This window comes from Phyllopteryx taeniolatus, chromosome 2 (genome assembly GCF_024500385.1).
Source record: "Phyllopteryx taeniolatus isolate TA_2022b chromosome 2, UOR_Ptae_1.2, whole genome shotgun sequence".
Classification (NCBI taxonomy): Eukaryota; Metazoa; Chordata; class Actinopteri; order Syngnathiformes; family Syngnathidae; genus Phyllopteryx; species Phyllopteryx taeniolatus.
This window is the reverse complement of record NC_084503.1, coordinates 554,711-578,078: the sequence shown is the minus strand read 5'-3', so window position 1 is coordinate 578,078 and position 23,368 is coordinate 554,711. Positions and strand designations below refer to the sequence as shown.

The 23,368-nt window shown below is 45.2% G+C and overlaps 3 protein-coding genes across 15 annotated transcripts in view; all 3 read right to left on the bottom strand.

Annotated features, from left to right (window-relative positions):
* scube2 (signal peptide, CUB domain, EGF-like 2) overlaps positions 1-13,629 on the bottom strand; it is a 34,128-nt gene extending 20,499 nt beyond the window's left edge. For 2 of the 8 annotated variants that reach the window (XM_061750671.1, XM_061750682.1), the window contains exons 1-9: positions 13,340-13,622; positions 12,933-13,052; positions 11,471-11,596; positions 9,721-9,855; positions 7,834-7,959; positions 7,622-7,738; positions 4,757-4,846; positions 1,487-1,603; positions 616-738 (exon numbers count right to left, since the gene is read on the bottom strand). In XM_061750671.1, the coding sequence (XP_061606655.1) occupies positions 616-738; positions 1,487-1,603; positions 4,757-4,846; positions 7,622-7,738; positions 7,834-7,959; positions 9,721-9,855; positions 11,471-11,596; positions 12,933-13,052; positions 13,340-13,427 (1,042 nt within the window). In that variant the 5' untranslated portion in view covers positions 13,428-13,622. Of the gene's footprint in view, positions 1-615; positions 739-1,486; positions 1,604-4,756; positions 4,847-7,621; positions 7,739-7,833; positions 7,960-9,720; positions 9,856-11,470; positions 11,597-12,932; positions 13,053-13,339 lie in introns of all 8 variants that reach the window. The other 6 variants (XM_061750660.1, XM_061750649.1, XM_061750632.1 and 3 more) reach the window with 6 other exon arrangements.
* A 1,869-nt stretch (positions 13,630-15,498) lies between these two features.
* Positions 15,499-21,323, bottom strand: sinhcafl (SIN3-HDAC complex associated factor, like). Of its 2 annotated transcripts, none has more exons than XM_061750627.1 (6): positions 21,172-21,323; positions 20,140-20,308; positions 19,053-19,152; positions 18,844-18,958; positions 17,768-17,918; positions 15,499-17,191 (listed from the first exon to the last, which is right to left on the bottom strand). In XM_061750627.1, the coding sequence occupies exons 2-6, from the start codon at positions 20,265-20,267 to the stop codon at positions 16,999-17,001; spliced, it is 687 nt and encodes a 228-aa protein (XP_061606611.1). In that variant the 5' UTR covers positions 20,268-20,308; positions 21,172-21,323; the 3' UTR covers positions 15,499-16,998. The 2 variants fall into 2 exon arrangements, with proteins under 2 accessions (XP_061606611.1, XP_061606612.1); XM_061750628.1 differs by lacking the exon at positions 21,172-21,323 and adding an exon at positions 20,470-20,636.
* A 645-nt stretch (positions 21,324-21,968) lies between these two features.
* dennd5a (DENN/MADD domain containing 5A) overlaps positions 21,969-23,368 on the bottom strand; it is a 31,478-nt gene continuing 30,078 nt past the window's right edge. For all 5 annotated transcript variants that reach the window (XM_061750581.1, XM_061750590.1, XM_061750600.1 and 2 more), the window contains one exon: positions 21,969-23,344. In XM_061750581.1, coding sequence (XP_061606565.1) covers positions 23,161-23,344 — 184 coding nt within the window. In that variant the 3' untranslated portion in view covers positions 21,969-23,160. The remainder of the gene's footprint in view (positions 23,345-23,368) is intronic.

Genomic DNA, 23,368 nt, shown 5'->3' with positions numbered 1-23,368 from the left:
TTGTTTCATACATTTCATATTGTTGGAATGATAAAATACATACATCATTCGATGACAAAAATGACAGATAAAGATATATTTTGAGAGTCCAAAACATCCTATCTGGAAAATGGACTTTTTTGCGAAAACTCATTGTTTTATTTTTCAGGGGGGATCCAACACATCGTAGACATAACATATTACTATTACAATAGTATGTAATGACCAATACAGGGAGGTTTGGGTCGGGTGACTTTCCCGACACGACAAAGCGCAGAATTCGCTTGCAGGCAGACGAAATAAAAAGATGCATGTTGTCATCATGCAAAGTGAAATCCGAAAATTCAGCCAATAGGAGCTTTTGCGTTTCGGCCATCGCATGATTACGCGTTCTACGTAACCATCGTACATCGAATGTCTTTTTGCACACACACGCACAAAGAAATTCCACACATCGGAGTCCTGTGATGGATTCCGAGTTTACCGCTGTACTATTGCTTTCAATGGAAAAGTGAAGTGATTACTGTGTGATTGTCGACTCTTTTGCAGGGAAAGGTCAAACGGTCGTGATAATTTTTCCCACGTGTCGGGCGTACCTTTTTTGGATTTGATTTGATGTTTGAATGCCGACTGTACCTTGACACGAGCGCTCGTCGGTCAGCAGCTTGAAGCCTTTCCTGCAGTTGCACTCAAAGCTGCCGATGGTGTTCCTGCAGAAGTGGTCGCAGCCGCCGTTTTCAAGCTCGCACTCGTCGATGTCTGCCGACCAGAGCGTGTGGAGAGCCGTTTGAGCATTTCCAATCCCACCTGTACTCGGACGCTAGTTGTCCTCACTAGTAAGACAAGTCAGTGCACTAATCGAATGACTGTGTCTTACTAGAAATGGTTTTTTCACGACTAGCGCCACTTTTTCGGCTACTAGTACAACATTCAAGCGGATATCGGCAATTGAATCACCGCTCAAAGAATTCATTTGTTATCCTTGATATCTATCTTGAGGTCCGTGTACCACGATGCTCTTTGTCGTCACAACTGCGGCATGCTCCTAATACGACGATGTTAGTCGTGAGGCTAAACTGTACACTGGTTGACTACTAGTACTACTAGTGACATTTAGGGCTGTCACTAGTGAATCGTTTTAGAATCGATTATTCTTTCGATTATTCTTTCGAGTGACGTTCTAAAATTTGACTAGTTAAATAAATAGTTAAATATCTAACGCTTCACTAGTAATACTAGTAGGTGCCCAGAAGTCAACTTGTGCAGACTGCTAACATGAGGTTGTCCTACTAGTATGCCAAAGTTGTCTACTAGTGTGCAGAAAGGTCATACGGTAGTGGGAAGAACATGACTTATAAGACACAGGCATTCTACGAGCACGCCAAATAGTCTTACTTGCGCAAACAAACAGCATACTAGTACAAGACCTTAAGCTAGAAATGCAATTCTTGCTTAAACGGCGTTCCGTACGAGCGTGCGGCCGCTTTGCGAAGGATCTGAGACGCACCTTTGCACGTTTTGGCGTCCGGCTGCAGCGTGAAGCCGACGGGGCAGCTGCAGCGCACGCCCGTCGACGTGTCTTTGCAGGTGCAGTCGCAGCCCCCGTTGTTGAGCGCGCAGGTCTCTGCGCAATGCAAGCAGACAAATGGCAAAATGAAACCCACAAAAAAACACAACATGTTCAAAAGATGTGAGCATGCAAGCCACTGTGGGAACTTTTTCTATTTCCAGCTACTGCACGTGTGTGTGTGTGTGTGTGTGTTTTATTGCACTTTATAGGATATTATTGCAAACAGTATTGGATGATACGATGGAGATCTTTTTTCATTTTGACTGAGTTTCTGAGTTTTGTTCTGTTCTTTCCTATTGAACACAGTTGAAAGGCAGCAGTGTTTGGGAAACCGTTTTTGTCAAACTCTTTGCTATCTACCTGAAGATCCGTATACTAGTACATTCATTTTCTCAGCAGTAAGACAATTCAGGTCCAGATTGTGTCTTTTTTCACTACTGCCTTTCACTTTTGTATTTCTACACACTAGAAAGATAACTTTCTGCATTCTAGTGGGACCACTGCATGTTAATAGTAAGGGAAAACCGTACACTAGTTGACTACTAGTAGTACTCGTGAAGCGCTAGGTGTGAACGTGTAGCATTTTATAACGTCACTAGTAGTACGAGGAGTAGTTCTCAACTACTGCACACTTTTCCCTCATTAATAACATGTAGTTGTCCTACTCGTATGCCAAAGTTGTCATACTAGTGAGGACAAAGAGCATTGTAGTACACGCAATTTTATTTTTTTTTTTTTTGTATTTGTTATACAAGACTTATTCAGGTACCTCAAGGGGAAATTCAACTCACACACCACACACAGAACAAGATGAATTGACCTTAAGCTGCGTATGAACTATAATGAATCGTTTATTTTATTCGATTCTTGATATTCATCTTAAGGTTGTACTAGTACAGGTGTGTCAAACTGGGTCACACCACATCGTCGTCACGGTTTCCCTCAGAGGGTTGTTGAATGTGAAATGATATCAATGTTTACTCACATCATAATATTAACACAACAAATTGATGGATACCTAGTTTTGAAATCTGAAGTCAAGGATAAGAGCTTGTTCAACTGTTGTTCAGAAAATGATTGGAATAGCTCAACAATACTATTTATTACATCGTTCAGAAAATGCTTGCAGTATCTCAACGATCCTATTTATTACATATGAGAATTTGATCAAGAATCATGGAGGTTGACACAGCCGATTTGCTTTCGCGGGCCACATAAAATGACTTGGCGGGCCAGATTTGGCCCCCGGGCCTTGAGTTTGACACCTATGTGCCAGTAGGTGAAAACTGGCATGAAGTAGTGCCCTAGTCGTTCTACGGGTGGACTGAAATGTCTTACTAGTCAGGACAACGAGCCTCGGAGTACAGGGACCTTAAGCCGGATGGCAAAAATAGGGACTAAACGCTCACACGGCTTTCCACAACGCCGCGGTTGTGGTCGAACGACACCGAGGCCAAAGAGGTCACGTTACACGTTGGCAATGATCTTTGGAACCGCTCCGAGTTGCCCTCGCGCAGACAGAACGCAATGCGCTCAGGCCTACACGTCGCGGACACAACATTAGGCACGCCTGCGTCGTACACGGAGAGCCAGTCGGCTACGGTATTGCACTACAAATGTGACATGCCGGGCCTCCTCCAAAAGGTTCGGGCTTCCGGAATCCAATGTACCAGAAGAGTTCTTCAACAAAGCGGATGATAACCAATAAGAAGATGAAGTTGATGAATGTGTAATTATGTTCAGGCTCGACTGTTGTGTTTGCAGTTCGGTTTTGGGCGTCCCGTGCCGCGAACCAGCAGTCGGGACGATCGAATGGCGAACTTCCCTCACGACGATATTTCCAATCCGCACCGCTCTGCCAGCGGTGCAAGTGTACCTAATGAAGTGTCCAGTGCGCTGTTCGCAGTCTTTTCACACCAAGTTCCCCGATACGATACAAATACTAGACAGTAGCATAGTAGGCCTACGTGTTCATCAAAACAAGACTGAGATTTTGTTCCTAAAAAGTACGTCTAGCTCTCTGTCTGTCATTTTCTACTCTGTAACCCAACCGCTCGAGGCAGACGGCAAGCCCGCACTCAGTCTCGGGTCTGCTGGAGGTCGCCTAGTGTTTGCTCATATGCGCTTCGGTTGGTCTGTTAATGAGCGACAAGTGTGGTCTTGGACCCGCTCCATGTGTAACGTGCCCCGACGCAACTGCTGTTGTGATTCGGGGCTATGGAAAAAAGAATGCAATTGTAAAAACTGTCGCACAGATGCTAATCGTTAGCCCATCTATGGCAGTTCCCATTGTGTGTTGACATTTAGCTAGCAGACTTCAAGGCCAAATTGTTTGAAATAGGCAAAGCGTGTGTGGCAATTCACAGCTTGAAGAAGAAGAAGAAGAATCGGTCACGATGCGGCAAACTGCTGAGCCGAGTGGACTTTCGCTGCCACCAAACGCCGCTCGCATCTCAAATGTTTACAAAACAAATCGGCAGAAGGACGGCGGCTCGTATCTCGAAAAACTCGTGAGTCGGGTCGCTCCGATCTCGAGGGGAGATTCCAAATCCTAATATGAGCGCAAAGTCAAGGCCCCCGCGGGCGCCAGGATCCCACCTGCCGCATCTTTTCATGTGGCTAACTCGAGCAAATTTCTTGCGAACATTTCTTCCAAATTGGCAAATTGTCTTACCGTGCTTCTTTTTTTCAATAAACAATATTAGAAAACAAAGGAATTCCTTGACTTGTGATTTCTAAACGATTTCCGCATCAATTTGTTGTGTGTACGTCACATTGTAACGAGGCGATCATTCATTTGGATGGTTTCGCTCCGGGAAACCGTAACTGGTGCGAGTTCAACGCTGAATCGACATCGGCCTCTGTGTTGATTTCGGCTTGCTTATGAACTTGAAAGAGATCGCACGTCGGCGGGCACGCATTTAGCAAGGTTTTCTGACGAGCGTGTGAGCTGAAAACGCGTGGAATCCAAAGTGCTCTCGCACCGCGGCCTCCCCGAATGGAAGGAAAATGTGAAATGTGCCACACTGTCACAAGCGAAGCAGCGGGCGAGACTGCGAGTGCGCGCGGTCATTTCACAGTTTGCTCAGAAGGCTGAGGAATGCGCCGCTTTACTTGACATTTCGCCTCTTCAACGCCCGCCACTTCCTGGCAGCTCTACGTGCCGTCACACAAGCCAACAGACTGACGTTCAGACCGCTATATTACCCATCAGAAGCCTCCGCTTGACCCGTTTGTCCACCTCGGCGAAGGACGTGGCGTTGTGGTCCGATGATTCGGCGGCGCCCTCGTCTCGCTCTGCGACACAAAGCTTCGAGCTTAGAGCACAAAGTCACTATTCACACATTAGTGCTTGGGCACAACAAAGCAAGTCATGATGAGGACCGACAGCCGTGCCGCTCGCACCGCCGACATGTACGGTGGCTATAAAAAGTCTACACACCCCTCTTCGAAGCCCGGCTTTTTGTGATGTTCAAAAATGAGACCGAGATCAATCCTATCAAACCTTTTTCCACCACAAAATCCATATCAATCCATTTTTGTATGATAAGATAATGTGGTTGCACAAGTGTGCACACCTTCTTATAACTGGGGACCGCACACACCTGCCACCATTTAAAGGGCCTCCGATTAACCCCAAATAGATCTTAGCTCTTCTAGTAGGCTTTCCCTGTTTGTTTGTTTTTTGTTTTTGTTTTTTTGCCTTCAAACGGAAGCCTGAAGGTTTTGCGCTAACACCGGCCGCTGTTCGGAACTGTTCGTAATTCCTTCCACCTTATCTAAGGCCGCGCCGCGCCGCCCCGTTGTGTTCGCGTCGTCATCATCGGACCACAACAACAACAACAACATTTTCCTACATGTATTCATTTAATAATTATTCGTGTATATATTATATCCATCCATCCATTTTCTGTACCGCTCTATCCTCACTAGAATATTAGAATATATAATATTTAATACTTCTTTGAATTAGAAATCGTGCCACTGCGGTCCAAGTCCAAGCATCTGTCAAAGCTATCAATATTTCATGAAATATGAACAATAACATTCATTTATACGAACATGCAGATATCAGGCAAATGTTCTATAGTATAACCATCTCAAAATGGAAAGTAAACCTTGATTATTAGCGATATGAAACTGAAAGAGCTGCCTTTTCTCTCTTCATGTCTGCCCTTAACATGGAGTGAGGCCTTTGGAGTTGTCAGTGGCTCATCGGCGGGCGGAGTCATTTGTTCCGTGGATGTTTAGCCAATAGTATTTTGGGGGAAAAACGTATTCTGTCATCCAGAATAACAGCGGCGTCAATGTTTGCACTTGCGCCGACGCCTCAGCCGATCTGGAAACAAAGACGCGCAGGTGCGGTGGGCTCGGCCCCCACACGCACACGTGCGTAAACGCTGCGCAGATATCGCCTGGTATCTGCGGCCCGAGCCCGATCCTTTCCCCGCTACTGTGTTTTCATTCATTCGTCCAAATAAGCTGTGCTCGACTAAAGAAATAAAGTTTGAAAATAAGCTGGCCCCCGGCCTGCGCCCTCGTCGACTTGCGGTCGAGTTTTCGTTCTATTTTGACAGGAAATATGACAAAACACACTGAAAAACTATTTGAACAAGCAGTTTTGCGCTGTTCCTTCGCCGCTGTGAAGGTTTGAGGTGGAAAAGATCCTTAGCCCCACTCGCAACGTCTGTTTTTATAGCTGCGCCGTTCCACCAAATGGAAATATGCTGGATGCCTTTTGTAGAACTTCATACACCTTCGCCCAAAATTCATCTTGACATATTTGGTATCTTTGGAGAGTACTGCACGCTGTAGCCAATGAAACTCTGCACATTTGCGTGTGCGTAGTCCGCATAGCATGAATTGACAGTGACGGACCTCCAAGGAGGTCTGCGTGCCTTTTATGGCTTCAACTTCTGCTTTAAAGCAGTCATTCGTCTTTCGGGAATTGTGCCGCAATTATATTTCTGATGGCTCTTTGTGAGGATTGTTTCATTTGAAACTACAAGTGGTCATATGCTGCATAACGAAAAACAATTCCGATTTGATATACTGCGTTGTGTGGACGAGAGTAAAGCCGGGAAGCCGTTTGAGCATTTATTCGCTATCCTTGATATGCAGTTGAGTGTCCATTGACCAGTATGCTCTTAATCCTCAGCGGTGAGATAATTCAGCTCACTAGTGCTACTACTAGTAAGGCTTTTACCACTACTAGTGCCCCTTTTATCCTACTATGTGAGCATTTATTGGATATCCCGGATATCGTTCATATAGCCTTGATATCGAATCAAATGCTCAAACTGTTTCGATATCGTAACTCACTTAAAGTCGATGGACTGTTTCTTGAACCGATCATATTTCAAGGACATCCTCGCTGGGCCACAGCGATGTCAACACGTTTTCTGTCGTCTGATGACAGACGCTCGTAGAGCGATTAGCAGAACGCGTTGCCAGCGGGGCTGTGCGAGCGAGCGAGCGAGCGGGGTCAAACGGTGGAGCGCAAAAGCAAACATTTGGCTCTTGCGCGGCACACAAATGGAACAAGTTGCCAACGGAAGTGACGCGAGCCCCGAGTGGGCATGTTTCCAAGTCCACGTTCAAATCTCTTCTTTTTCCCATGCTTCCTCGAGCATTTCCACTTTTAAATGCGATTTCTTGCACTCTATGCTGTTTTGTTTGAAATGTTTAGAAGCTGTTTTGTCTTTGTTGTGAAATGCTTTTAATCACGTAAAGCACATTGTGTATGAAATGCGCTATATAAATAACTTTGCTTCATCGAGCCATTTCATTGGTCATATACATTTATTACACGTTGTTTTCTGTATGTAAACTGCAGTTATTCTTTATAAAATGCATTTTTTGGGGGGGGGGGGGGGGGTTAATGTTTGTGTGTGTAAAGCATTCATTGGATTTCCATGAGCTCCTATGGGAAACAGTGCTTTGGTTTTCATCGGAACTTTTGGAAGGAAAGCAAGGTTCCGCTGTATTTGGTCATTTATTCGCCGAATATTCATTTGGAACTGCTCCAGGTGACATACGTGGCACATTTGCGTGTGCGTGCGTGAGACTTACCGACACATGACCTCCTGTCAGGCTGCAGGGCGTACCTGACGTGACACTTGCATATGGGGCCGCTATCCGTGTCCTCGCAGGTGTGCTGGCACCCCCCGTTGCCATGGTTACACGTCACTAAGGGGGTCAACAACACGCAACTATGGTCAGCGATTTCCGAGCCATCCGGCGCGTGGGTTCGCGTCGGCGGAGGGAACGCGTCACACACGTACGGATGCAGCCTCTCTGGTTGCGCGCCAGCTCGAACCCTGGGCGACACTCGCAGGCCACGCCCCCTTTGGGCGTCTCTTTGCAGATGTGGGCGCAGCCGTGCTCTTTATTCATACAGCTGAGGCCCTCTGGGATGTAGAGAGAAAGACAATGAGGCTCTCCTACAGTGAGCGAGCGAGCGAGCGAGCGGCTCCACACAAAAGACGCTCGTACTGAGACATTTGCGCGGGGGCTGATTGTTCTCACGCTTTTGGGACAATAGAAAACATTAACCGCTGTGTTATTTTGGGCTAAATAAACCGGAGATGAGTTGGATTGATTGGTTTCGTTATTATGCATCTCAAGTCATCTTTCCCCATTGGAACGAATGGAAATGCATTTAATCCGTGGCAGCCCTCACTCCAAAACAAGAAAACAATACTCATATTAGCTGTCCTACGCAGAGGACAAAGAATATATGACTATGAGTACTGTTATATTGTCTGTCTACATGTTGCTGCACGATTTGTGTTCAATCAAATGATTCAAGGGTTAAAGCACAGATGTTCATTAGCATTAGCATTAGGCTAGTGGACTAAAAGGCTAAGCTATGCGGTTGTTTTAAATATTCTTTCTGTTTTATGCTGCTTACTGTAAAGTGCGTTGAGTTGAGTTGAGTTCACTGCAACCGTGCGGCGCTCGCAAGTCAAAGCAACAACAACAACAACAACAAAAAAGGCTCGTATCTCGAAAAATTCGAGTCGCTCCTATCTCAAGGCACCAATGTAAGTAGCGTATATGAAAGCGAGGCAGGAAGGAGTGAAACGGTCCTTGCGTGCGCTACCGAGCTCCAAAAGGAGATAGGGCGCCTTTGTAAAGACGGCGGGTCACGGCGCCTCGGGATTTCAAAGGCCTGTCGGGACCCGATGGAGCGCAGAGCACAAAGGCGCGCCGGTGTGACGTGTGACGCGAGCGCACGGGGGCCAATGTCGCACTTAGTAACTTGTTTTGCAGACGTCCTTTTTTCCCAGCGAAGGAGACGGAAGCCAGCTTGACGCTGTCGGGCCAAGTCTCCGGTTTGTTACGCGCGAGCGACCCTCGTGAAGATAAGCGGCACAGACAACGGACGGACGGCGGCGAAAGGTACACGTGCTCGGACGCTCTTCGTGCTCACTAGTAGGACAACCGTGTCTTCCTCGTAGCACTTTTTCAACTATTAGTTCCGCTTTTGGCTTTCTAGTACGGCATAAAGCTTTGCAGTATATCCTCGATATCGAATAAATGAATTCCGCGCGCTTGTAGAATGACTCTGTTTTACTAGTATCGCTTTATTCCACTACTAGCGCTACTTGCTACATGTGACTCGTGAGGCAAAACTGTGCTCTAGGTGACAGTTCGTTTTTGTTCTACTATTGACTCTTAAGTACCGAAACCGCAACCGAGTCCCGATACCAATCGTACTTTCGAAACACATGATGATTCGCCATTGTGTCAAAGCGCCGCCGTGTAGCGCCAACTAGTGGCGAAGAGGACTTAACTAGACACACTTGGCAACTAATGATTCCGATTCAGATGATTCGGATTCGGATTCGGATTCAACGATAGCTTGCAATAAGTCTGGTATTCGGCCCGTACGATACCCGGCATCAGTACTCGCCCATCCCTACTAGGCACATTATAAAATTCTACTAATTAACATCTAGCGCTTCACCGGTAGTACTAGTAACCTCCAGATGTCATCAAGCGCACGCCTCACTAGTGACAGTTTTCGTACTCGTGTGAAGAAATGTCATACAGTAGTGAAAGGCGGTAGTTGAAAAAAAACGTTACTTGTCGTTCTACTAATTCTCTAACTCGTGAGGACAAAGAGCGTACGGCGCAAATGTTGCAAGTGCGTGTTGCGCACTCACCGACGGAGCGGTGGATGCACGTGTGCTGGTTGTCGCTGAGGAAGAAGCCGTCCTTGCAGCGGCACTCGTAGCTGCCCATGGTGTTGACACAAGTGTGCTGGCAGCCGCCGTTGTTGAACTTGCATTCGTCCACATCTGAAAGCAAAACGTCCGAGACATCCGCGGGAGTTTGGGAGAAAAGCGCTGTACAAACCACGACCCGGGGGCCATTTTCAGCCCGCTGTCTGTTTTCTTGGGGCACATACGTACCAAAATGAACTTTTGACAAGGCCCCGTGTATACATGGATATAAAAAGTCTGAGTCGCCGCGCTCCCGCTTTAGAAGAACTCGAGCGCCTTCGTTCGCATCAGGTGCAATTGATATGTGCAGTTAGCTAGCTAGCTACACCAGAAATGCAGTCCGCTGGTGCGGCCGTTTTTAGAGCGCCTCGTTGTTGGCTGTGAGTGTCCGCACCTCGCGCAGAGAAAGGTAAGAGAAGCAATAAGGGGGGAAAAGTCAGACATGACAGCCAGCGTGGACTGGGGCTTTGGACTGGCGCGGCCGCTTTAGAGCGCCTCGTTGTCGGCTGCGAGTGTGTGCATGTCACGCAGAGACTGACGCGAGACTGAGGAGGGGGGGAAAAGAATTACAAAAAAGTCCGACTTGACATCCAGCGTGCGGAGAGGGCTTCGCGCTGGCGTGGCCGCTTAGAGCGCCTTGTTGTCGCAGTGTTGAAAAGCCCCGCGACGACCTTTTGGGATATATTCCAGCCCCCGGAGGCTGTAAGCAGATATATTTTGACGGCTCAAACAGTTTTGTGCGTGGCCATAAAAAAAGATGCTAGACTAAATGGCATCCAATCGCGGTTGCTGAAGTGGTATTTGATTGACGGTTGAGTGGGCCGTGGTTTCAGCACATTCAGCAGACACGCCCACAATGTTTGAGAGGGGAGAGAACGGCGTTATTTTTTTAGCCTCATTTTATCTTTTTTAAATCATTCAAATTTGGCAGTGTTGTTAACGTGCTTCTCTGTGGTGTGTCAAATTGACAAGTTATTTATTTCCACTTCCTACAAGACACAACTGAAAGAATGTGGTTGCACAAGTGTGCACACCCTCTTATAACTGGGATGCGTTCAGAATGAACCAATCACATTCAAACAAATGGGAGTCAGCACACACCCGCTTCCATTTGAAGCGCCCTTGGTTAACCCCAAATAAAGTTCAGATGTTCTAGTTGGCTTTTCCTGACATTTGAATGTTTATTTCTAGCAGAAGCCTTCAAGTTTTGTATTTGTGATTTGTATTTTTGCATATATACATTGCATTTTGTTAGTTCCACTGATGGATTGTTAAATAAATTAAAGGTGAGGAAAAAAAAAAAAAAAAAAAAAAAAAAAAAGTCAAAGCGTCCCTTGCCTTTTTCCGATTGTTCTGTTTGCAGCCCTTGGTAGAAACAGTTGGAACGACCCGATCAATCAGCAAATGCAAATCCATCACATCATCGTTTTGTTGATTGGCCCAAACTTACCGTAAATACAGCTTGCTCGTTGCCCCCCTCCCCTTGCTCATTTCATTTCAGACATAAATATTTATCCGGCTTTGGAGACAGCGCATGAACAAAACCAAAACTATTTGTCTTAGGTTACATTTTCTCCCTGTGTGTGAGTTTGAAAGCAAGGAAAGAACTCCCGAGTCAGTGTGAGAAAGTTCGCACGGAGCCAACACAAATGTGATGTGCGCCATCCAAATCCCCCGCAGCCGATCTTACCTAAACAGTCGTGACCGTCGTGGGCCAAAGTGAAGCCGTCGTAGCAAGTGCAGCGGTAATTCCCTGGTATATTGTTGCATTCGTGTACACAGCCGCCATTGTAGTCCAGGTCGCATTCGTCAATGTCTGACGAGTCGACGGCGCATCGATCACAGCGACAGGTTGAGCAACAGGAGTACAGTACAGCTCATTTGCCTGAGGTCATTTCAAGTGTGCTAATGATGCTACGCTTGCCTCTCACACGCACACGACTGAAACGTTCTCACAGGCCGTAAACACAAGTGAAACGCTCTCATACGCACTACTGACACATGCGCGTACACACTCCAATGAAATGCTCTCATACGCACGAAATAATACGCGACTGATGCTTTCACACGCACTACTGTCATGCTCTCATGCGCACTACTGCAACACTTTCACACGCACTACTGTAATGCTCTCATGCGCACAACTGCAACACTTTCACACGCACTACTGTAATGCTCTCATGCACACTACTGCAACACTTTCACACGCACTACTGTAATGCTCTCATGCGCACAACTGCAACACTTTCACACGCACTACTGTAATGCTCTCATGCACACTACTGCAACACTTTCACACGCACTACTGTAATGCTCTCATGCGCACAACTGCAACACTTTCACACGCACTACTGTAATGCTCTCATGCACACAACTGCAACACTTTCACACGCACTACTGTAATGCTCTCATGCACACAACTGCAACACTTTCACACGCACTACTGTAATGCTCTCATGCACACAATGGAAATGATATTTCTATTGAAATGCTCTCACATCACGCTCTCACGCACACTACTGAAACGCCGTCATATACTGTAGTACTAAAACCCTTCCATACACATGACTGTAACATTCGCTTACACACAATAAAAACGCTTTTACACAAAGAACTGAAACAACTTGGCTCATATTCGCTACATAAATGGTCTTAGCTGCAATGTTTTCACACACATCGCTGGCGCTCTCGTCTACGTCACAATACTGAAAAGCTCTCATGCGCACCGCCAAAACACTGAAAAACATTCACACATTTAACTGAAACGCTAACACACTACTGACATTTATTTTATTTCTTTTGCTCATATACACACACTTCTGAAACCCTCTCACACAAACTACTGATGTTTTCATACACACAACTGAGCTGCTGTCATGCACAATGCAGAAATGCTTTTACACACGCACTAGTGAATTTTGATTATTATGATTTTTCCTCTCACATACGCCGATGATAAGCACTCACGCTGCCGAAATCACTCTCATGAACACACACACACACTTACTGACACTCACACACAACACGACTGCTCTGTTGTGAGAGCGTTGCAGTTGTGAACGTGAGAGGTAAATCCTGAATGATGTCCCTGACATAAATATGTATATGTTTATGTTTATGTTTATGTATATGATGCTATGTGCACACGTTACCTTCGCAGTGTTTTCCGTCTCCTTTAAAGCCCGCTTTGCATGCGCACTTGTATGAGAGCGGGGTCGTCTGGCAAATAGCATCTATGTGACAGCCATCACTGCCCTCTGCGCACGGGTCTGCTTGGAACACCGTACAGCACAGTCAACATGGATTTCATGGAACAAAAAAAGTCATCAAGTTGGGAAAAAAAACACAAAAAAGAAAATACTGCATGGCCACGCCGAGGCAGCGCGAGATATACATTTAGCGTCACAATCATCAAGTCAACGTGGAAATTAGGCAAAGAGGGACGAACGAGAGCGCGCTCTTGAAAGCGTGCGTAAAGCAACCGTCTCAAACGCACGCACGCACGCACGCGCGCACACACACACACACACACAGGCGCGCGCGCACGCCATAGTCCCACCTCGAATCTCTGGAAGCGCAGCGCTTTGGCGACTATTTAACAAGAGCAAAAACAAACAAAAGTCCCTTGCAGCCCAAATAGCTCCCATGGTGATTCGATCCAAGTTTGGAGGTCTGCTCAAAAGGACGCGGACGCACTGGAGTCGCGAGCGAGCGTCCGCCTCATTTTCATTCTGGCCTGTCAATCTGCCGCACAAGGGCCTTTTGAAAAGAGAAAGGAGTGAGCAATAGTCAATGTGCGTGTGCGTGTGCGTGTGCGTGCCCGAGGGAGCGAGAATGAGGGCGTGCGCGTGTGCGCGTCCCCGGCAACGAGAGGAGCGCGAGAAAGGCAGCGTCAAGTGACACGGAGCTGCGCGCGCACTACCGGAAGTCGTCGCGAACAAAATAAAAGCGTTCCTGCTCAGATCAGCGAAAACGCCTTTCATGTGAAATAATTAACCGAATGTTCGACGTGTACGTTGTTTCACTTGACGGGATTTGGATTTGGGTTTTTTTTTTTTTTTTTTTTTTTTTTTAAAGCTCCGTAAACGTTTAGTGTTGCTTTGTAAAATCAGCAATAATAAACTACGAAACAAGAAACGCAAACATTTAGTGCGACTAAGTCCACGGTTTTCCGCTGCTAACTAGCTCTTTGCTCATTTAGGGCCAAACGTAAATATGGCAAAAAAACGCTGACCTAACAACGTGGTTGCTAAGCAACACAGTTTTACCAGTCAACCGGAAGCTTCAAGCAGTCACAATCAAAAACCTAAAGTAAAAAGCATTTAAAAACGTGTTACAAAATAGGATGTGGACACTGCTTGGATGGCATTTGGTTGCTTTATTCTAATTCAAAAGTGATGTTAATAAGAAATGGAAGGGACAGCAAATTGGATGTAACCAGCTGTGACAGTAATTTAACAACCAGACAATTTAGAGGGATTGGGGGGCGCAGTTACTTTGGCAGTTCCTAAAGTTTTGGACTTGTTCAACTTTTCAGTGTTTCAGTACTTTTTGCTGACAAGCTGGACAGCAAAATTCACATTTTTTAAAAAGATTTGGAGCTTGCATGTTCTCCCCGTGCCTCGGTGGGTTTTGTGCGGGTACTCCGGTTTCCTCCCACATCCCAAAAACATACGTGGTTGGTTGATTAAAGACTCTAAATTGCCCGTAGGTGCGAATGGTTGTTTGTTTCTATGTGCCCTGCGATTGGCCGGCGACCAGTTCAGGGTGTAGCCCGCCTCCCGCCCGAAGATAGCTGGGATAGGCTCCGGCACGCCCGCGACCCGCGTGAGGAGAAGCGCGACAGAAAATGGATGAAACACCCGTTGTGAACTTTGACATTAAGATCCTTGTTAGAGAACAGCAAGCTGTGCAAAAAGTAGCGCAATATTGATTAGTTGGACGTGTGCATTGGAGATTAGAGATGGTCAAATTAAAGCTACAATCCATCCACAACTATGTGTTAAAAAAAGAGCAATTTTCACCCAAGCCGCTACTTGCTATATTTTTCAATATTTATTATTTTATGACTATCCTATACATTCCCGCGCTGAATCACTTGGCGGCGTTTCAAAACGGTGTGGCGGAAATGATGTATTTTACCTACGAACGGCAGCTGACCGAATGCTGATTTAGCCTATCCGCTTCTGACACATCTTGCTATATTTTCCCAAGATTTCCACCCATTTTTTTTTATATGTAGTGACTATCCTATACATTCCCGCGCTGAATCACTTGCTGGCGTTTTAAAACGCCGTGTCGGACATGACGTGTTTTACCTACGAACGGGCGGGGCCATGTATGAACAGCACGCAGGTCGATCGCGAAAGCACGCGGGGTTGGACGGGAGGAGGAGGAGGCCGGACAAGCATTTAGCCTAAATCATATCGAAGCCACGAAAGCTTTGTTGTAATGCTGCATTCCAGCATTAGGGCGAAGCAGAATTTTCGGATTTATTTAAATTCATCTGTCAGGTTTATAGTGATGTTTTAGCTTCATCGTGAAATTTCACCTAAAGCCCAGTGCTTGTATATTGGTGGTTGTGTGTGCCTGAAAACTAACACAGACACTGAATGACAGTACAGTACACCAAAACGACTAGCAACCAAGTGGCAGGTGTAGCGTGACGGTTATTATTATAATAGGTATTTGGCGCCATCTAGCGGCGAGGACAAACACTTCAATAACACCGTTTGACTTTATTTTAGCTTATAACAACAGTACAACTCTAGGGAACATTGCAAGCTTGCATGGTCAGGGGAAGTGCGCAAAAAAAACATTTGGAAAAACACTACACCAGCTATCTCAGGAGAAAAAAAAACCAAAACAATTCTGCAATAAATAAATATAAATTAAAAGACAAGGTCATGGAATTAAGGCACAGCTCTCTTTAAAAAAATGCACCTGCCAAAAAAAAACAAGTTTATCAAGCAGTTTAAAAAGGAGCCAGCCATTCTCCTTTCACTGAAAACCTTAACAAGATCAAATAACCCTGCCGCAACAAGCCCAGTTCTGACGGTTTACAAAAATACAAAAATAGGAGCAGAGCCAGTACGCCGTGGCTATCACAGTGCAACCTGAGCATCATGAACATTACTCATATTTGGGACAATAACAACGGATGCTGCTGATGAGTCAATTTGGGGAAACGGGCGCGTGACAAGAAAGCCGCACATTCAAAACGTCTGCATAGTTTTGGACAGATGGAGTGACGAACCGCATGCTGTCACCTACGCCTGCGATTTCGAACATATTACACTTGACTTTCCCTGAACTTTGTACCAAATTAAAATACGAGAGCTTTGAATGACATTTTAGGACAACGGTCGAAAAGGAATGATAACCTGGGTTCACACCAAAACCACAAGTCGTGGATCGCCATTCTTGTAAACAGAACATGTTTGCGTGGACCGGAACTGTATTTACAAAAAAAAAAAAAAAAAAAAAAAAAAGTCCTTTCATTGGCAGCTGTACAAAAGAAATAAATACACAATTTGTTCCCTGCCCCAAAAGGCAGAGAAACGCACTGCATGCATTTTCTAATCACGTCTATTCAGATCAATGTGCCCCTCACAAATAAACAAAAACAATAATAATTGTGATATGCTTCATCTGTCAAAAACATCACAATTGCTTTCTTCTACAAAAATAGTCAGTTCTAATTTGGATCCCTGCTCGTCGCTAGCTGCCACACTCGTGTGTTCGGTACTAAAAAAAGTCACACGTGAAACAGACAGGATAAACGTTTACAGCATCATGTGGAGGAATAACTAACACAGAGGCAAAAACAAACCACAGAAAAAGCTGGCATTAGAAGTAGCTGGTGTTTTTGGTTTTTTTCCAAAATGCACATCATGAAAAAATAGAACAGTCTTGATGTATGAATGAATGAATGAAAGTGACAAGAACAAGAACAAGAATCACCTAGGTAACCAAAAATAAACAAAATGAGTCTTAGCAAATATTTTCTCCTCATCCTATAAATAGGGCTAATGACCCCCCGCCCCAATTTTTTTTCATTTTTGTATTTATTAAAAAAAAAAAATAATAAAACTATACAAAAGTTAAAATAATACCCATATGAGGAGGGGGGGGGGCAATTACAACTAACCAACTGATCTAAAGAAGGTGAAAAAAGGAAGTCTGCCACTGGAGACAAATTCCAGATGAGTGCCACGGTTAAACAAGCGCCATCACCAGGTTTCGTTCCTCCGGGAGTTGCGGCGGCAGGGTTTCCGGAAGCAGCGAGGGAACCTGCGAGGCCGCCAGCGTCTTCTGCGTTTTGGAATTGCAGCAGGGCTTAAAGAGCCGAGGATCGATGATCACCTCCCCGAAGCGGCCCTTGCACACGATGCCGCAGCAAATCTTTTGCCTGCGAATGACAAGAAACGACATTGCAAGACTTTGGATCGTGAGCGGCTCACGTAGCCGACTTTAGGGATGCACGCCGATACCACTTTACGCACGCGTGCGCACAGCTCAGATTGGAGAACTTGCTAATCAAGAGTACCGATGACTGATCAAGCCGTTACGAAGAAAGAAAAGACACAACGTAGTCTGGTGGGTTTACACGTAATTGCGGGATGCCGCGTTACCGATGAAATGAAGCGAGTAAAAAGAACAACCGTGCTTTGTGAGAATACCACACGCTAAAAAAAGAAAACTGAAGGGATACTTTCATCACACCGTTGCTAATTTGCGTTTACTCGGCCGCCGCCTGGTTCGGCATCCGTTTTCAAGAGCATCCTTTGCAGTCTGTGGTATCGGACGGAGCCTTTGAGTCGGAGAACCGGTACAAATGCGCTTCAAGTTACAAGAAGATGCTTCAAATATGTCAACCTCATCATTGCTTTTTACCTAGGACAATTTGAAATTTGCAGCAAGACTCTCGGAATCTGACGCAGATCTGCTTTTAAAGTGATGCGTCGGGCCGGATCTAAATTCTTACCTTTTCCAGTACGAGCGGTCCAAGAAAGAGAAAGCGGAAGGCGAGGAACGCCTTTGTTTGGACTCTACGTCGGAGCCGTCGTCCGACAGGTTGCTGTAGCTGGGCGACTGGGCGGGAGACACGCTGGAGGTGGTGCTGTGAGCGTCCGAGTCTGCTCGCGAACCGAAACGAAACATTTGGTCAACATTTGCCACGCTACACATCGGTCCTTTACTCTCAACGGCGGTTAGCTTAGCAAGGCCTAAACACAAATCGGAAACGCTGAACTACATTTTCATAGCGGGTATCGGGTACCCGTGAAGGCCGCAGATATCTATCCTTATTAGCGAGAATTGAACAGACTTTATCCTTTGTGTGTTGCCATGTCAGCGAACTGTTTCTGCAATTATGACATGACTGTGATCAGCTCCTCTGCAAAAGACGCATTCCGCTCCACTGCCAACAACATCCTTCATACCATTTATTTTTAACGCATGAATTCTCCACAGTGTGTAAGGTGAACATTTCCCGGAGCATTACGCAGGCCACTCATCCTTTCATTCATTCCGTCTATATTGATTGTATCATTACACTCGCAGTACATATTTGACTGTACTCTTCAAATGTGCAATATCATTTACCATCGTGTGTTCAGTACATACGCAAACATATCGGCCATGGTTTTGACGATACAGGAATCTAATTCTTCAAACTGACGATAGACTTCAATCTTCTATGCACAGTTTCTTACCGTGGTCAAGCGCTAAGTTGCTGTTTTTGAAGCTAGAAATGACACAAGAACGTAGAAAAAGTTAAGTTACACGTGGTGTAAAAACTTTGGGAACCACTGCTCTTATTTTTATTTCTCGCTACTCAAAAAGCAAAAAGCCGTTTCTGCCAAACGGTTGTTGTAAGAGGTCGACGCGTCTTTTATTATTAGTTTCTGCAATCGCAATAGATTATACGGAATTTAGCAAGTTTGAGTCTGGGGTAGAAAGCTAATTTCTAATTTGTCTCGCGGTGAAAAAGTGCGGGGAGACCCCGACGGCCTACCCACCCCGAACGCCGGCCGCAATCGCAGCGGATGAGATACTCACTTTGCCTCTTTAACTTGTGAAGCCGTTTCAGCTTGCTTTTCTTCTTGCCATCACCGTTCTTGACCTTTTTGGGTTTTGTCACCTTGAAGCCCGGACCAGCTCTGGCGTCCACCACCTGCGCCGGGTCGGCCAAAACGACGACGACGTCCGTTAACTCCGCACGTCATTTAGCTCCCGCCTGCGCTGCCGAGAGGGCAAACGTGACTTACGTGGTTCCAGTTCTTCTTGGAGCCGCTGGGTAGTTTCTTCCACCTCTTGACCAACAGCACGCACGCATTGCAGATGTCGCCGACGCGGTCCTCCGACAGCCTATTAATGCGCACGCGTTAAAGCAGTGGTTCTTAAGCCTTTTACACAAAGTCTAAAAAAAATAAAAAATAAAAAAATTGTGTTTTTAAATACTCAGCTCTCCCAGTACATACCGAAGTTGAGATTTGATTCTTATCTCCATTTCTGACCCACGATTCCATTTTTTTAAATATTTTTAGAATATATATATATATATATATATATATATATATCAAACCACAAACAACAATTAAACGATATCACATGAGAGGGAGTGATGTATTCACCACACAGCGAGAGCTACTTCTTTGGTACTGATGAAAGTTGGACAGCTACGAGTTGGATAGCCACTTCTTGGCGGTTCAAAATATGAATATTGTTTTCGCTATTTGCAGTCTGCACAAATAGCCATGGCTCACTGGACACTTCTTGGGCTGCTATATCAATTACAAGTTATTCATAATATGGCTGCATTGTTCTCGTAATAGATCGAACAGACTTCTTTTCCGTAAGATACTATCCAGTATTATATTTTTTTATGAAAATAGGGAAAACTGTTGATACAAGTAAAAAGATGTGCTGTCTTGATGAAACGCAAAGATAATCAGTCTGTTTTCATGGAGGACCGCAGAAATCTGAGACAAATTTACTGCTGAGAGGCTGAAATCAGAGGATTTGAATTTTTTTTATTTTATTTTTTAAATTGAAACTATGGCTTTAAACAATTCACTTATCAAAGTAGTCGTCGGTTCATTGATTGTTTGCACCCTAATTACAGTTAAATAAATACAATTAACCAAAAACAGTATAAAGACTAACAGTTACCAGCAATTGAGAAAAAAAAACACATGCTACTAAAAAGTCAAACAACTGAAACGCACTAAGTGACTGATTTCCACACTTTGGGGGGGATAATAAAAAAAAAAAAAAGGGAAAAAAAACCACAGTGAGTCAAAGCGTGCAAAAACAAGTTAACCAAATAAAAGGAGCACAAGAGTGACGCGTTACCCAAAACAGAGGCGGAACGTGTCTTCATATCGACTGCTGTCGGTGAAGCGCGAGCTGGACGACTTGGTCTTGCAAATGCAGCAGCCGTCGTTACTCCGGTAGATCTTTGACTTGTGAAAGCCAAACATCGTCTTCCTTCTTTTGGAGCTCGGCGCGCAGCTAACAGAACCTGGACGAGAAGCACACAGATGAGAACGGGCACGAGGGCGGCATGTGTGCCGCACACGCTGGCAAAGAGGCGCTAAGGGGGGCGGTCCCCAGCAAACAGCAAACGATCTTTGTTTCATTATTGATTGGGTCGTTTTTGAAATTACAGTCCAACAGCAGTACCCGAATAATTGGACGAGACCGGGTGAGCCGGCACACGCAAGCGTGTAATGTGGAAATGTGGAGCACTCGTTTAAAAAGCCAAAGTGCAAAGGGGGGGACGCCCGCCAAGTGACACCGACGTCGCTTCTGCGCCAAGTCGTCAACAGGCGACGCCGTTAAGAGAACACGAGCAAAAAAAAAAAAAAAAAAAAAAAAAAAGGAATACAAGTCCGTAGGTGTCCTTCGACGACCGAGTGGAAAGACAGCAGCGACCAAAAAAGACAAAAAAGACAAAAAAAAAAAAATAAATAAAAGCTACCCGCGATGAGTTGAAAGCCTTCAAACGCTTGGTCGTGACACGGACAACTTTTGCTTTGGCTTTTTTGTAGCAATTCGCTCGAGTCGCGCGTGTTGGGCGAAAAAGGCGAAACGTGGCGTGAGAATGCTCGCTCCCGTTAAATTCAAACTTTTTGCCCGCTACGGCGCCGAACGGGGCTCATTGTTGTTAGCCGCTAGCACGCTGGCTAGCCCGCTCCCCGCAGCCAACGACGCGCCATGCTGCCGTTCACGTCCATTGTCGGCCGGCGGCTCTCTTTGTGCGCGACTACACGCCGCAACCTCGGAGTCGACATTCAACTACATTCCCGTTTCGTTTCACTCTAAGTACATTCGCACAATTTCACCAATGTCATTGCGACGTACGAGGAATAAACAGAGACTTACCGAGGAAAAACTTTGAATCTTGGCCGTTTTTTTTTTTTTTCTTCTTGTGACGCACTACGCATGCGCGTTTTTATGACCGCATACAGCTGGCTATTAAAATCTGATTTGCATAAAAAACCCAAATGAAGCGCGCTAGCGCACAGTGACCATATAAGGCGTGCGGGCGTAGAGTTTGAAATGGGCTCGACCAATGGGAGACTCGCAAAGAAGAGCGGAATTGTGGGAGTTGTGGTGAGCAGCTCCGCGGGAGTGTTGTCAACGGACGTGTGAAAAACTACAATACCCGTAAGCCACCACGTGTACGGCTTTAAAGATAAACAGCCAGTTGACATGGCGCGAACGAGTTTGTTTACATGTTCCTGCATGAAAAGAGTTTTCGTCGACCATATTGAAAGTCCCACGAAATATTTGCGGGAGCTTTAGTAAAAGTTACTCATCTTTAGGTATTCCACATTGATATCTGGTGCAAAAATACAGTTTACACGTTGCTATCTTCGTAAAATAAACCATAAATTCAGTTGAACCTGAATTCGTGTATGGTTAGCCTCATAGCATAACTGCCCAAATCAATTTTGAACGTTGTCGCAAAACCAAAAAGTTGCGCACGTTCAATAAACAAGAAGAGTCCAGTTTGCCTGGACGACAGAGAAGGAAAAAACACTATTCGCTAAGCACATTTGTATTTTTGATTGACAGAGACAGTAAGCTAAAAAATATGTACTTGGGCACTTACGCTATTTGGCTAACAGTATCGCAGTTCTATTTTGTGATGTATAATCAAAACATGTTTCACATCATATTGACAAACTGTTATATTTTTTGAAATGCACTGAAATGACATTACATATGCTTTTATTCTTGATATATTTGTACACTGTACATGGTCTGTCACTTAGTAAACACTACATTGCACAGCTATTTCATAAATGTACAGCCGCTTTTTTTTTTTCCTTTTTAAAACAAAAATATATCTTTTCCAAGATGCTCATGTACGAGTCATACAGGGAGGAGTTCATTCCAGACACTGTTGGCACAGAAAAGGAGTCCTTCAATTATCAAATCTCGACTCTGTACATACAAGTTCAGGTGGCGTCGTGTGACCTCAGCTGACCCCGCCGTCATTGGCTTTGTAGGAGGGGCAATTTACCTGCTGTGAGAATTGCATAGCATAAAAACCATGACAACAAAATAAGGTGGAGGGCAATAAAAGCAACATGTTTGCTCCCATTATGGATGGCTGCAGGAGGAGAAGGAGGGGGATGAAGGATTTATTTTTTTCCCCCCCTGAGCGGGTTGGGATGACGGTGGGAGCGATTTACATAAAGGCCGTCAGTGCGCAGAAAGTGCGCGGACGTTGTTCTTATATCTTTCATCCTGGGATAGGGTGTCTCGTTTTCATGCGAGGAGGAGCCTTTTTTCTGCACTGAAGGTATAAAGGTCTTTCACATAAAAAACAACTGCATACATTTCCCAAGAAAAGGCTGCCGTGGAAATTTTTTCTTTTTTTCTTTTGAAGGCTCCACAGTTCAACTCCATCCCTGTCACATACATACTTATAAAGCATACCCCTAACATTTGCTTTAAGCTCTGCATAATGACAATGGAATCAGAGTTTACCACAGAGCAAGCAACCTGACTGATGTGCCAAAATAATACTGTTTTTCTCTGATAAAATATATGAACAGCTTTCAACCCCACGTCCCCTTAAATACAGCCATAGTCAGCAGTTCACTCCAACAATGACAATATCAGTATATTGATATTGACTATTTTGAGACGACATTGTAGCGCAAGGTCATTGGCAATAATGTGGAAAACCATGGTTCAGAATGGAAAACAAACCGCATCATCGTGGGAGAAAACAACCGATTTGAAAAGGCTCATTGCACACAATACAAGATATGGCAAATGGAACAGTATCTTTAACATAAGCCAAAATATGTCGTCTGTTCCTGCATATAAAAGGTTGACTGAATTGGTGCGATTGCTTTAAATGCCGACACCTTTCACGAGCGATGACTCCAGGGTGATGTTGAACTCCTGCAGCGTCTGAAGCACTCGGATCAGAGAGTTGACCAGCGAGCGGTCCTTGATCAGCGCGGCGTCCTCGTACATCTGCGCCGTGATTGGGCAGTCCGCGAGGAGTGCAATCCAGTGATGCAGCAAATGGTCCCTGAGAGAAAAACAGCGCATTGTT